The sequence below is a fragment of the Culicoides brevitarsis genome, chromosome 3 (assembly GCF_036172545.1).
Source record: "Culicoides brevitarsis isolate CSIRO-B50_1 chromosome 3, AGI_CSIRO_Cbre_v1, whole genome shotgun sequence".
Taxonomy (NCBI): Eukaryota; Metazoa; Arthropoda; class Insecta; order Diptera; family Ceratopogonidae; genus Culicoides; species Culicoides brevitarsis.
The window spans coordinates 73728-89240 of record NC_087087.1 but is presented as its reverse complement, the minus strand read 5'-3'; the positions used below and the strand labels follow the sequence as shown (position 1 = coordinate 89240).

Here is a 15513-nt window from a genome sequence, read left to right as displayed (position 1 = left end):
CACTTCTTAACATGTAAAATTACTTCTGTCTTTTTTGCAATAATGTATTGTATTTCCTTTTGTAATGTAATTTACTTCGTCATTATGGAGAATTTACCTGTTTTTCATACAATAAGTACGTATAATGGAGACGCCAGTCCAATAGTTAATCAAATTAACATTATAAAATCTCAAAGAAGATAGTTAATTTATTTTGAACACACATCAGTACTGAAATGATCGATAGCAAACCACAACATCAAAAGAAACACCTTTTATAGGCAATAAAAGCTTCCCAAAAATGGTCGTTTTTATCACTTTCTCTCTATTAGTACATTTCAACAAGCGAACGCGTGAAAGAGATATTAATAACCAGGGACAAAAAAATATTTAAATAAATATTTTTTTACATATTTAACACGTTTCGTTTCACATATTTGAATAGAATCAATTTTTTTCAATATTTCAATAAAATTTCTGAAAATTTTTAAAAAACTTTAGACAAATTCTGCATTTCAAAATAAATTTTGATCTTTATAAAATCATTAAAATTTAATAATTTTTTATTTGTTTATTTAAATTATGTTGAGATACTTTTTTATAATTTTTTTAAAAATTATCTTATTTTTAGTTTTTGTAAAATATTAGGTACTGCAATATTCTGTATACTAACATATATTTTATAGCCCCTGTTTATAACAAAAGACGAAAAAAGGTATTTCTTTGAGAACAGAAAAAATACATTAAAATAAAATTGGGTCACTTAAAAAACCATTTGGATCTGCATTTATTTCGTGTTGTTTGCCCAAACCAATATGTCACGTTAACGCAAATATCTATAGAAAAAAGGAAAATAAATTGAAAAATAATATTCTCAGGATCCGAAAAAATAAGTGATACAAGCAAAGAAACAAAATAAAAGGGAACAACAAAAACATTATTATGTGAAAGTGCATACTTTTAGGCAAAAAAAATGCTGCCATCGTTAATTAATATTTGAGTAGGAGAAAGAGAAATAAAAAGGAACGTGTTGTAAGAAACATACAACAATTTATAGCTCTATGTACGGTTGCGCTTTTTTAATTAAACTTTTTCTTGTGTGTCTTATATTATGGATAGCAAGTTGTGAAGATATTTTCTTCTTCGTTCAGATGTTAATGAGAAAAAATGTTGCATATTACAAAACACATTTACCTACCAATATACGAGTTCTTTTTTTAATCTGGAAAATTATTATTATTTTACACTAATTCAGAACGCTAAAATTAACATATAATTTTCATAAACTGTAATTTTTGTTTCCTTTAAAAATATTTTTAAAATATAATTAAACAAACGATATAATTCAAACGTTGCCATTTCTATGTCAACTTTTGACACCGCAAAAAAAGTTAAGTTTTTTATACCGAACAAAAAACAGAGCCAAAATGACACCGTTTTTCTACAATACAAACATAAGCTCATTTGTGGGAATCATGGTTATCTTTCATTTATTTACAACTTTTAAAGGCAATCGTTCCATCAACAAACCAAAAAAAAAATAAAATTTCATCAAAAAAAGTTTAAAATTTCCACGAAACAGTGCAAAAGAAAAACTAAAACATGACAAAAATAAAACATTTTTAGTAAGGCCGCTGTTCTTTCAAAATTATTTTTAATCAAAAACAGTGAGAAAAAATTTCCCTATCTATTGCGAAAGTTTCATATCTGTAATTGAGCTTAAAAAGGACTGACAAGGAATTTGAACTAAAAATTAAGGGGAAATTGCAAATGCAAATACAAGATTTCCGCAAAGAGGAAACATACAAATTTTCTTGAGAAAAACTTTTGCTCACAAAAATATGTCAAACTTTCTACTCTTCTATTGTAAAACAAGCAAAATTTTCGGTGTAAATTGAATGACAACGAATGGCTTTGGATGCGCTTTTTCAGGAAGAAAAAAAAGATATGAAACAGTAAGAAACAAGGCGATAAGATTGGGAGCCAATATCAATCTCAAAATATTAGTTTTGTTCTCTTTTATTATTCCAATTTTATTATTTTGCTCAAAAATGAAATTCTTGACAAATTTGTTGTAACTTTGTCTTATTTGTCGTATCGTCATATTTTGTAAATATTTAAATTTGTAAAATTGAAATCCGACGAATTTTTACAGTATAAAAATGAAAGTCTTTCTCCTGTTACTATTAAATGTGTTGAGTTCTTCAAATCAATAACCAATGTCTTGGTCTACATTTTATGACGTAAAAAAGCAACGCGATATATAATATGCTAAATAAATCCAATTCCGAATAGTCAAGTGAAAGGCACTTTTTATTTATTTCTCTTTTATATCATTTAATTCAAATCAAACACTTTAACTCTTTCTTCTTGATACTTAAACTTATATTCGTACTGTAACTGTTCTGAAGTAAACTTCGTCAATTCAAACTCATAAGAAAATGTTTTTAAATTTTTGTTTGTTATTTTCCATAATTTTAATATTTAACACAAAATCTTCTACACAAAATTTAATCAAATCAGGTAATTTTTTTTTTTTTTTTGTAATGAAACAAAGTAATAAAATCTCAATTACATGTTTAATTTTTTTTAATTTTCAGCCGTAACAGAATTAGACGACTTAATCTCAGCTTCCGAAAGAGAGCAAAATATACAAAAAGACCCTCATCAGCATTATCTTCCAACGTTTCAATCGCCTTTTCCGCATATACCTTATCCTCCGACACTTCATGGCGAATGTCCTTTTTGCGAGCCAACTGTTTTTTCTTATTGCTATGAGAAACAATTACATGATGTCTGTTGTTGCTCATCTTTTCCTTTTAATAATCAATTTGGAACTTCTAATTATGACATTTTAGGTGAAATCGGATATCAATGTAGATTTCAAGATTGTAGTTTTTTGTTTGCTAACACATGCGAAGAAAGTCTATTAATATCAAACTGTTGTTGTAATACACTAAAATAAATGTTATTTTTTAAAATATTTGTTTTATTAGATTAAATTATAATTATCAATAAATTTTATTCTGCATTACTCAGTTTATCATCATTCATTTCTGTAAAACTTTTATTTCTAATTTAAGTTACAAGTTAAACTACATGCTCATTTATTTATATTTTAATAAAATTTAAAAAAAAGTCGTATTCTTGTTCTTTCTCTATGTCAATGATAAATTTCTGCTTTTCACTATATATTTATTTATTGTAAAAAAATCTATCTATTAATTCAAATTATTCAATTGTAAGTATTATGCATAAAAATTTAAAATTTTGTTTTTTTTTTATATAAAAATAAAACTTTTTAGAGATAAATTTAAAAAAAAATATATTTCCTGTTTGATCACATTATCTTTTAACTTTATACATTGAACAGTCGTTGTTACACAATCAAAAATTTTGTAAATGTTTTCCTATAAAATGACAAACAACAAAAGTGACTCTATGAGACCTGATTAAACTAATTTTCTATTTAATAAATTATCATCATACTTTTGACTAACTTAAATATGACAACATATGTATTGTAAAAATATTGTTAATATACTTTTACACAAATAAGCAGACAAATATCATATAAAAATAAACCTCAACAAAACTTTGTTAAATTACTACTCTTCTTCGTCTTTCCATTTCTCTTTAGCCTCCATTCTGGCATCAGGAACTAGCTGATTTTTAACACCACTCAAAACGTTTGACGTTGCTTGTGTTGCCAAAACGATTGGGCGAACAGCTGTCGGCGGAATCTGACGTAAAACAGCACCAACCGCTCCAACAGCTCCTTTTTGATCGTGTTCTAAAGCCGCCATTTCACAAATTTGAATTGCAGTGTCTCCCAAACCCTGAAATAGACAAATGTAAAGCGATTTTACTTGTAAAATTTCTTAAAATTACCTCTTTAACAACTTCATAAGCTCGTGCAACGCCTTCGCGAATATCTTGCGGAGGAGGATGAAGACGTTTACGTTTGCCCTTACGATCACGCCTTCCTCGATGACGAACAGATGGTCCTGGCGAAAGCATATCATAAGCAGTTTCGGCAGTTATCTATTCAGTAACAAGATTAATACATACTACAAAAATTGTATTTAAAGATAAACTTACTTGTAATAAATGTATGAGGCGTGTCGTTATTTCTAAAGCTGCAAGTGCTGTTCTTGCTGTAAAAGATTGAGCACCTCGTTGTAAGCCACGAACAATTCGACCATCTTTCTGATATTGCTCAATTGGAAGCCAAAACAGATCGAATATTCCTTGAACTTAAAATATGTAAGAGTAAAAATTTTATTTTTAGTTACATATTTTAAAATAAAAATCTTACATAATTGAATGAACGAATACATTGGTCCAACTCCTCCTAAAATTTTTGGTAATTGACGTTTCTTTATGTCATGTAACCATTCTTGTATTAAAAACTTAACCAATTTATCAATTCCGAGGATTCCACGCCTATAAGTTATTCGTTTTAGAACTAATTCAGAACATTGAAGTTGTCCTAAACCCATTAACAAGCCAGCAATCGGCCCATGACTCATTTCAACTCTTTTTCCTTGATAGTCTAAACGAATTGGAACATCTGGTCCAAAAATAATGCTTCGGAAATAAATTGGTGCATTATCTTCACACTCACTGGATGTCTCGATATTACTTTCGTTATCCTGATTCTCTTGATCTTTATCCAAAAGTAACATTAAATTCTCATTTACCATTTTGCGTGCTTGCAATTCTTGTGTAGCATCTGGAATTTCAACCATCATTATTGGCGGATGATAAGGCGTAATTTGTTGGTTTTGTTGCGTTTGTAATTGTTGTTTTGTTGTTTCAGAGATCGAGGAAGAAGCGATATCTGATGTATCATGACTGCCAGCCATTTCATTGAAAAATTTTACCAAAAACAAAAGAGAATCTTGATCAATGTTTAATCGTAATGGAAGCATGCTTATGCGAAGACAACATTCTTGTGAAGTCAATTGAGGATTCGGGCGCAAATGTAATGCCTTAATGACTATCATATGAGGCGTTCCTTTAGATTTTGGACCTATTAATGGATGATATAGAAATTTATTGATATTTGATGCAGCTAAACGATCACGAATTTCCAATTCGGTAATCAACAATACTTGACGACTCGCTTGTTCCGTATTGTTTGGATATTGCTCATGAGAAAAACGAACTTTGTTTATTATAGCTTCCATTAACACGTCATGTTTACGCCCAGGTCCTCCGCGAGTTCGCCATGTGAGTTTCGACCATGGAGAAGCTCCTAATTGCATCGTCGGCGATCCTTTAGAATAAGATACACCCATTCGATAAGCATCCGACATGTTTTTATTTGAAAACGTTACTGTAGGACTATTTGTTACTCCACGTTTTTTCTCCTTCTGTAATTCTCTTTCAACATCTGGATCAGGAAAATCATTTCCCCCATAAATATGCCAAATTAGCGACATTTCACATAAAGTATATCGCATTACAGCCATTGGAAACTCTGCAGGAGCTTTCAAAAGATCTGGCTTACCAGATGGTAAATAGAAATGATTATCAACAATTCGTATTGGATCATTATCCGACAAGATATCTTGCTCGTAGAAATATGGCTAAAAGATAAATAATATTATAAGTAGGTATTAAATAAAATTTATCAAATTTCTCTTACCCTTTCTTCTTCTGATATAAAACAAAAATCTTCATCTGTATCAGAGCTTATTTTTCGTCTTGGAGCTGATATCTTTTCTTTCTTTTTTTCATACTCATTTGAAATGCCGGTTTTTCCAACTTCTATTGCAACCTTTATTGTATCTCCAAGCTCATCGCGAACTTGTGGTAAAGCTTCTGACTCTGTTTCCTCATGTTTCAATCCAACCATTACAGATCTTTCAAAATCTAACAATTCACCCAATTCTGTGTTTACACTCTCCGTGTCATATGGTCGATCAGATGTAGATGAATGATGATCATCCTTGTAAGAATTTCCTTGAAGGCTAAATGCATCACTTATGCTATCATCTGATGCAAAACGACGTTTAATTGAGTCTGAACGAATACAAGAAACAGTTCCTTCACTTGAGATTGATGTTTGACGATTCTTCGTACAAGGCTGTTTTGTTTCATTAGGAAAAAAAAATAATTCCACGCCGGAGGATGATTCGTTATCTAACGTTGAATCATCTGAAAAAAATATTTGTTTAGAATTTAAAATGTTTTTTTTTTTTTTATTTTTAAAAATGCTTACGTGTCACATGTTCTTCCATGGCATCTGTTAATAGAGTATTTACGAAATTCTGTTGTTCTTCTGGTACAGTAACAACCTGTTGTTGTGCTTTAACAGAAAGTAAATCTTCTTCTTTATCGGTAGCATTCAAACTCGTCGTTGACATTCTCGTATCATCTTCATGTTCTGCGTCTAATTTATCTTCCAAATCGCCTTCTGCTGCCAAATATCCAATTAAACGTGCCAAAGCTTGGGCAGAATCTGAACAGGTGCGTATATGAACATCGTTAATTGCTGCTCTCAAATCGAATTTCGGGAAAGAAGCTGTTACTTTCTCACTTAGCCGTAAAGAAATTTCAAAAAGGCCTAATTCGAGAACACATACAAGTTCAGCAGAGGGAAGAACAGTAATTTTATTCTCTATCGGTTGATATTTTTCTTTATTTTTTGCTTCTTGACTAACTTCAGGAAGAATTTGCGGTGCTAAAGACAAAGTACAGTCTTCAGCTATAAATCGAAATGTGCATCCAGTATTTTGTGATGCAATGTTACTACTGATCATAAATGTACCTAATGTCACAACTGCTCGATATGGTAGAGATAAGGGTCTATAATCGATTGCACAATCCCACAAATGAAGATGCAACTCTGTGATGGCACTCGTAGATTTATAACCTTGAATTGGATAATCATTTACGTCAAACATATCCATTAATTGCGTTAACCAAATGTGTTGAGGACGAGCAGAGTAATGTCGAAGCGTCGTTAATTGAATTCCAGCGGAAACGCGAATTCTTTTGATATTTTGTTCGGGCATTTTTTTAATTTGAATTGCCAAAGATATCATTTCGCGATTTGGACTTCCTTTGTTTTGTTGTTGTGTCAAATCTTTTGGTGTTGGATACAACGTACTTTTCATGTGAGTAGGCAACATACTGCCTATTAATCGTAATGGAGGATTCGATGACGGCGATGGAGTAAGACCACAATGATAAACTTCAGCAGATTTGCCATTGAAACACAAATAAGCAAGATTTGGATTATTACGATATCCATTAACGGAAAAGAGATAACACGAGCTAAGTTTAATAACAAACTCGCCTAATTGACCGGGAATAACGTGATTTTGAGAGTCTCTAACCGGAGCATAAACTGTTACAACTCCTTTTCGAATATTCATCTTAAAAGATGATGTACTACTCAAATCGATAAATGGCTTTTTTGCTTGAGAAATTGGCTTTCGTGTTGGTCGAGAGCGCCCATACGTGGAATAGAAAACGTTATCTGATTCAGCTTCTGATTCGGAGTTTGATGCACTTGTGCTCGATTCTAAATTTATCTTACTTTTGCACATTATAAATGGAGCATAAATTGAATCCATCATCCCAACATTCAGAGAGCTCTCCGCAATTACTAATTTTGCATGATCCATAGCAGCGGTTAACGTACTCGTTGACGTTGTTCCTGCTAAATTTGTAGCATATGGAGCTCCTGGCATCCACATTAATAAGTCAGAGTTCAAACGGTTGTACAAAACCTCATAAAATTGTTTAGATTTGAGTTGCAAACTAATTGTCGGAAAGTCGACTTCAATTTGAATTTTTGACAACTTCATTGTTTTGTCACAAAAATCACTCATTTCCGCGTTATCCCCCGGAATTATAAAAGATTCTGGATCACTTGTATTTGCATTGCTTGATTCGTCTTTTGAGTGACGTGTTTCACTTTCTCGCAGCACTCGTTTAGAACTAAATGGCGAAGGCTCACATTTGTTTGTTTTTCCCAATTTTATGCTGTCTCCTGATGTAGGATCACTATCCGTTTCTTCTGCACTTGCAACACAAATTCTTTCCTGTAAATCTTGCAAAGATTTTGTTGATGGAATTGAAATACCTATTTTTGGATACTCTACAGAGGCTGCAGAATATCTTGTATTAGGAAGTTCTCGTATCACAGTTCTTGCGAGTTCAACAGGCTGTGCGTTCTCATGTTCCTGAAAGACAAAAAGAAGAAAAACAGAAAGTAGAATTAACTCCGAAATTTTCTTTACTCAAGTTATTCTATTTTGTACTAATAAATAAAAAATGTGTAAAATACTCACATAATAAGATAAATCCATTTGATTCGCTTGCAAACCAATCCATGATGGAATATTATACGTAAAATTCAATTGTTGCAGATGCAATTGCAAAAAATCTTGACGAACATTTCGACTCCAAAAAGGAACACGCTGCGGATCGTGAATTGGTCTTAAATCAGCAATTGGAAATCTGAGTTTCACATCAAATTGAGAACAATCGATTTTTAGCTCTGTTTTTGAGTCGCCAAAGCTTTTTGTTTTACTTTCATTTTCTATTGTATTAGTTATAATATGTGCTATGCTGAATGGTTCTTTATACAACACAGCACTTATACGATCTATTATTGAAATATCAAGCTCCATTGCAGATTGTGCCAAAGATACATTAAATTCACTTTTAGGCGGAGCAAGACGTTTGCCTGAAGCTGTATTTTGAATTGCTCTCGTTTGTTTGTAATTCACCATTATTTCGGGTCTCGAAGGCAAACCAGGGGAATTTCCTTCTCGTATGAATTTCAACAAAGGAATGATAATGTCATTTAAATGCTCACTAAAATCAGCACGTGCAATTGAGACATTGCATTTCAGCATTGTACCGCTCGTGTTACGCTGCTCTTCGCCTTCAACAATTATTGGAGTAAGAATTAATCGTAAATTGTGATATTCCAAGGCATTTTCAATAGTTTTTGCGATTTTTGTGATGTCATTTGATCCAATCCGCACACTGCCCGTTACACTTTCAAGCGTGTCAAAAAATGAATCTGACTTAATTTTTAATTTCGCAACACTGTCTTCCGTCAATGGAGCTTCATGAGACATTGTATCTGCTTCTACAAGAATGTCATCATGCAACAATACAAAAACAATGCAAGCAATTCTTAACTTGAAATGTGAAATATCTGCATTTGGATCTGCTTCAATGCCACGTTTTCGTGATTTACTTCCTGCACTTGTCGCTGAACTACTTATTGAGCTTGTCATCGAACTGTTGGATGACATAACTGATTCACTGATTCCCGCATAAACATGAGAGGATGTCTCTGTTGACTTGTAAAGTTGATCATCAAGATCGGTTACTGTAGAAGACCATCCTTGCTGAGACGTCATGCCAATTACTCCTGACATTGCACTAAACTTTTGATTGTAAAAGTCGATATCAGATTCACGCGATTTTTCACGAGTATTCTCTCGTTCTACAACGGGTGTTTCAGTTGGTTTTTTGGGAATCGGGGTTAAATACAGCAAAACTTCAACTATATAACTGATTAAGTGCAATTGCCTTGGTGACATTAATATGACAAATGAGCCTAAAGTCATTTCTAATTCAACTTTTGGTCCTGGCAAATTTTCAACTTGTTTCATTTTTATGCGAATTTCCTGTGTGTTTGTTAATTTTCCCAACAAAATAGGTTCAGTTGACAAAATTTCAATTTCTGGCTTGTAAATTTCATCGCCTTCGAATGCATGTTGTTCATCCGTCGCATCTTCATAATGACTTTGATCTTCAGGGCTCAAATAAGCAGATAAGTTTCCCGGAATTTCGTTAATTGCACTCAAAAACTGATCAGGCGATAATTCACTTGTATTCAACAATGTATCCGACTTTGGAATCGTCTGAAAATCGTAAAAGAAAACTATGAATAATTTAAAAAGTTCTAAAAATATTGCAAATAAAAAATAACCTACATGCTTTCTTGGGTTATAAATTCGGAATTCTTCTGTGTAAAAAGTAATACCATGCATTTTCAAATGATGTGACGAATAGGTCGAAAGTAAAAATGACTTTTGTTTTCCTTGACTCTCATGTTCACGTTCTTCATATTCTTCATTGTCATTTTTTGAACAATCTTCTTTATCAGGAGGATCGCCGCCTGCCTCATTTTCATATTCAACACTGCAATAAATAATAGCTTTTTTACTTCAGATAAAAATATGTAAAAAGATTTCAAATATTACTTGTCAATTTTTATAATGATGGCAACTCCATAATCATTTTCGGGACACAAGTACTCTAATCTAAGTGTTGTGTTTACAAATTTGGCCTTGATTCGATTCAAAACTAAAAGTATAGAAAATATTTATTTATTTTTATGAAAACAAAATAAGGCCGTTTCAATTTTTTTCTATGTTTTTGTCCCCTGCCCCATTTCAAAAGTCGAAAATCCAATGGGGCAAAATAAAAAAAAATTGAAAATTTCATCAAATTTTACCGTTTTTTGGCCTTTTTTCATATTTTTTCAAGAAATTTTGAAAAAGTTTTTAAAATATTTTCGATTTAAAAGAATATTTGTATTGAAAAACGAAATTTGACATGAATTTTCTACAAAATTTTTTGAAGCTTATTTTTTTTAATTTTTTTTCTCTAAATTTTTTATTTTTAATATTCTGAGATCAATTTTAAAGTTTCAAATCTCAATATTTTTACCAACAACTAAAATATTCATTAATGATCAAAAATCGTTAAAATTTTGCCATTTTGTATGAAAAAGTATTAATTTCTAAAAATTTTATCAAAATGAAAAATTACGTATTTTTTATTTTTCAGTTTTCAAGCTTAAGAGCCATCAAAAATAACTTTTGATCAATTTCAAGCTTGAAAACCATCAAATGAGCTCACAAAATGAAAATTACGTATTTTTTATTTTTCAATTTTCAAGCTTAAGAGCCATCAAAAAAACATCCAAACAAATATTCCATAACTTTTGATCAATTTCAAGCTTGAAAACTATCAAATATGCTTTCAAAATGAAAATTATGTATTTTTTATTTTTTCAATTTTCAAGGTTAAGAGCCATCAAAAAGAAATGGGCTCTCAAAATGAAAATTACGTTTTTTTTACGTATTTTTTATTTGTCAATATTTAAGCTTTAGAATCATCCAAAAGACATCCAAAGGCAATTTTCATAATTTTTGTTTAATTTCAAGCTTAAAAATCATCAAATATGCTTTCAAAATAAAAATTACGTTTTTTTCAATTTTCAAGCTTAAGAGCCATCAAAAAGAAATGGGCTCTCAAAATGAAAATTACGTATTTTTTATTTGTCTTTTGTTCACGTATTTTTTACTTTCAAAATGAAAATTACGTATTTTTTACGTATTTTTTATTTGTCAATATTCAAGCTTAAGAACCATTTAAAAGACATCCAAAGGCATTTTTCATAATTTTTGTTTAATTTCAAGCTTAAAAATCATCAAATATGCTTTCAAAATAAAAATTACGTATTTTTTATTTTTCAATTTTCAAGCTTAAGAGCCATCAAAAAGATATGGGCTCTCAAAATGAAAATTACGTATTTTTTACGTATTTTTTTACGTATTTTTTACGTATTTTTTATTTGTCAATATTCAAGCTTTAGAATCATCCAAAAGACATCCAAAGGCAATTTTCATAACTTTTGTTCAATTTTAAGCTTAAAAATCATCAAATATGCTTTCAAAATAAAAATTACGTATTTTTTATTTTTCAATTTTCAAGCTTAAGAGCCATCAAAAAGAAATGGGCTCTCAAAATGAGAATTACGTATTTTTTATCTTTCAATTTTCAAGCTTAAGAGCCATCAAAAAGAAATGGGCTCTCAAAATGAAAATTACGTATTTTTTATTTGTCAATATTCAAGCTTTAGAATCATCCAAAAGACATCCAAAGGCATTTTTCATAACTTTTGTTTAATTTCAAGCTTAAAAATCATCAAATATGCTTTCAAAATAAAAATTACGTATTTTTTATTTTTCAATTTTCAAGCTTAAGAGCCATCAAAAAGAAATGGGCTCTCAAAATGAAAATTACGTATTTTTTACGTATTTTTTTACGTATTTTTTACGTATTTTTTATTTGTCAATATTCAAGCTTTAGAATCATCCAAAAGACATCCAAAGGCAAAAAATCATCAAATATGCTTTCAAAATAAAAATTACGTATTTTTTATTTTTCAATTTTCAAGCTTAAGAGCCATCAAAAAGATATTCTCAAAATGAAAATTACGTATTTTTTACGTATTTTTTTACGTATTTTTTACGTATTTTTTATTTGTCAATATTCAAGCTTTAGAATCATCCAAAAGACATCCAAAGGCATTTTTCATAATTTTTGTTCAATTTTAAGCTTAAAAATCATCAAATGGGCTTTCAAAATTCAAATTACGTATTTTTTACGTATTTTTTATTCATAACTTTTGTTCAATTTTAAGCTTAAAAATCAAATATGCTTTCAAAATAAAAATTACGTATTTTTTATTTTTCAATTTTCAAGCTTACGTATTTTTTACGTATTTTTTATTTGTCAATATTCAAGCTTCAGAACCATTTAAAAGACATCCAAAGGCATTTTTCATAACTTTTGTTTAATTTCAAGCTTAAAAATCATCAAATATGCTTTCAAAATAAAAATTACGTATTTTTTATTTTTCAATTTTCAAGCTTAAGAGAAATCAAAAAGAAATGGGCTCTCAAAATGAAAATTACGTATTTTTTACGTATTTTTTTACGTATTTTTTTACGTATTTTTTACGTATTTTTTATTTGTCAATATTCAAGCTTTAGAATCATCCAAAAGACATCCAAAGGCAATTTTCATAACTTTTGTTCAATTTTAAGCTTAAAAATCATCAAATGGGCTTTCAAAATTCAAATTACGTATTTTTTACGTATTTTTTATTCATAACTTTTGTTCAATTTTAAGCTTAAAAATCATCAAATATGCTTTCAAAATAAAAATTACGTATTTTTTATCTTTCAATTTTCAAGCTTAAAAGCCATCAAAAAAAAATGGGCTCTCAAAATGAAAATTACGTATTTTTTACGTATTTTTTTACGTATTTTTTACGTATTTTTTTACGTATTTTTTACGTATTTTTTATTTGTCAATATTCAAGCTTATAAACCATCTAAATTACGTAAAATCATGAAAATTACGTATTTTTTATTTGTCCATATTCAAGTTTAAGATCCATCTAAATTACGTAAAATCATGAAAATTACGTATTTTTTATTTGTCCATATTCAAGCTTAAGAACCATTTAAAAGACATCCAAAGGCATTTTTCATAATTTTTGTTTAATTTCAAGCTTAAAAATCATCAAATATGCTTTCAAAATAAAAATTACGTATTTTTTATTTTTCAATTTTCAAGCTTAAGAGCCATCAAAAAGAAATGGGCTCTCAAAATAAAAATTACGTATTTTTTACGTATTTTTTTACGTATTTTTTACGTATTTTTTATTTGTCAATATTCAAACTTTAGAATCATCCAAAAGACATCCAAATACATTTTCCTTAATATTTAATCAATTGCAAACTTTTCTTTGATATATTAAAAATGAAAAATATTATTTAAATGTAAAATTTTAAATTATATTTAATTTTCAATTAAGGCCATTTTAAATTTTTATCTATATTTTTGTCCCCTGTCCCATTTCAAAAGCCAAAAATCTAATGGGGCAAAATAAAAAAAAAAGTTGAAAATTTCATCAAAATTTACCGTTTTTTGGCCTTTTTTATTTTTTCAAGAAATTAAAAAAAAATTAAATTAAATAGCATTTTTCTGCATGTAACAAATGTGTCTAAAGCAAACTAATTTAATTTATCGAAATATATTGAATTGTTCTGAAATTTCTCTTTCGAATTATGTATTATTATTCTTTATTTTTTTTTTACCGCATTTCAATTTTTTTTGAGTTGTTAGTTTAAAGACTTACCATTATCTATCAATTGTGCAAATCGTTCTAACCCATCAATAGTATTAGATGGAACAAGCGGTACATCGCCTTCACGTTCCAAACATTCTTGTGCAAGTTGCATCGAGCTACTCATTGAACTCCACATAGATTCAAGCATGCCAGTTTCGTCTTTTTAGTGAAGAAACGTGTTATTAATGTTATTATGAATAATTATTTATAAATAAAAAATGCTTACCATGCTTCTGCCTTGCCATTGGTCTAAGTGAGATAAACAAATTACCTATCTCAATGTAACTATCTTGAGCCATTGGAGCTTTCCATGGTACATTGACAGTAACAGAACCAATTCTTCCTCCTGTTACTTCTACATCCCATCCTTGACTCTCGCATATTTCATTTAATGCCTAAAAATAAAAAAAAAATATTGATAAATTAGCAAGGTGTAAGTAATAAGAAACCTCTCTTAAAATAATTGACATAAACATAAATTATCGAATCTTTTACTCATCAATATTTTTTCTCAGGAACATATTTTCATAAATTTATTTCGATAATATTGAAATAATTATAAAAAAAGTGATTTTGAGAAAGCTTTTTTCGTTTCGAAAAAACAAATTGCCATATTGCCTATCATAAAAGAGTTGGTTCGAAAATATGTTTATCAACTGTTGCTTTTGCATTCGCTTGACCAGCATAACATCAACCGACAAAAAAACTCACTCACAAACACAATGATTTAGAGAAACTAATACACATACGTAAAGACAGCTGCTGTGTATGGAGCTTTTTCTTTGTTGTCTCCAACAAAATGGCTCACACAAGAATATTTTTGTTCTACATTCCAAATCGTGAGTCACTCTTTCTGCATATTGACACAATAACCTTTTAAATCACTTTGTTACACAATTTGAATTAATTATAGAATCCAAAATGACAAAATATAAGGTGAATTAAAATTGAACGCATATACAAAACTCAGCTGATTGCCATAAAATGGCCTTGTACTGTGTCATAAACAACCATACAGAAAATATCGCAATTTCCTGATTCAAATATGCTCTTTAGGAATCCATCGAAAATGTCAAAATAGCATATTTCTTACCTCACTCGATAGTGTTACATTTTCGACGTTGCCTTTTCCATTTGTGAAATCAACATTTAACTGTTCCAACTTTAGTTTTTCCTCCAAAAACTGTCCCAAGTATCGTTGTAACAAATATCTGCAAACTTTTTTCTTAATTGTATCTGACCACGGCAATTTAAAGTCAAACCACGGCATCTTTTCGTTTGTCTCTACTTCTATTCGCGAGTTTATTGCCTCGTTTTTTTAAAATATTTTTTTGTTTCTTACTTCTCTTTTCAAAAACTACGTCTGATTTTAGTTAAGCGAGGCGGATAAAATTGTGACAAATGCTATTGTATACCTAAGGCACTTTTGAAATTTCTTCATTAGGGTGATACAGCAGTCAAAAATGTTTTGCCTTTCATAGACTTTTGAAAGACAAAATGTACTTATTTCAATAAATTCTCAATGATTATTTTCCTGTATCAAATTGAAAATTTTTCCCTAA

The 15513-nt window shown here is 29.7% G+C and overlaps 1 protein-coding gene across 1 annotated transcript; it reads right to left on the bottom strand.

Moving 5' to 3' along the window:
- Positions 1-3087: 3087 nt before the first annotated feature.
- LOC134835987 (autophagy-related protein 2 homolog B) lies at positions 3088-15311 on the bottom strand. The gene is made up of 12 exons (XM_063851073.1): positions 15045-15311; positions 14178-14346; positions 13961-14110; positions 10224-10326; positions 9954-10161; positions 8289-9881; positions 6209-8180; positions 5633-6144; positions 4298-5573; positions 4081-4235; positions 3871-4023; positions 3088-3818 (listed from the first exon to the last, which is right to left on the bottom strand). Exons 1-12 carry the CDS (start codon positions 15219-15221, stop codon positions 3588-3590), a joined length of 6699 nt encoding a protein of 2232 aa, XP_063707143.1. The 5' UTR covers positions 15222-15311; the 3' UTR covers positions 3088-3587.
- Positions 15312-15513: the final 202 nt, after the last annotated feature.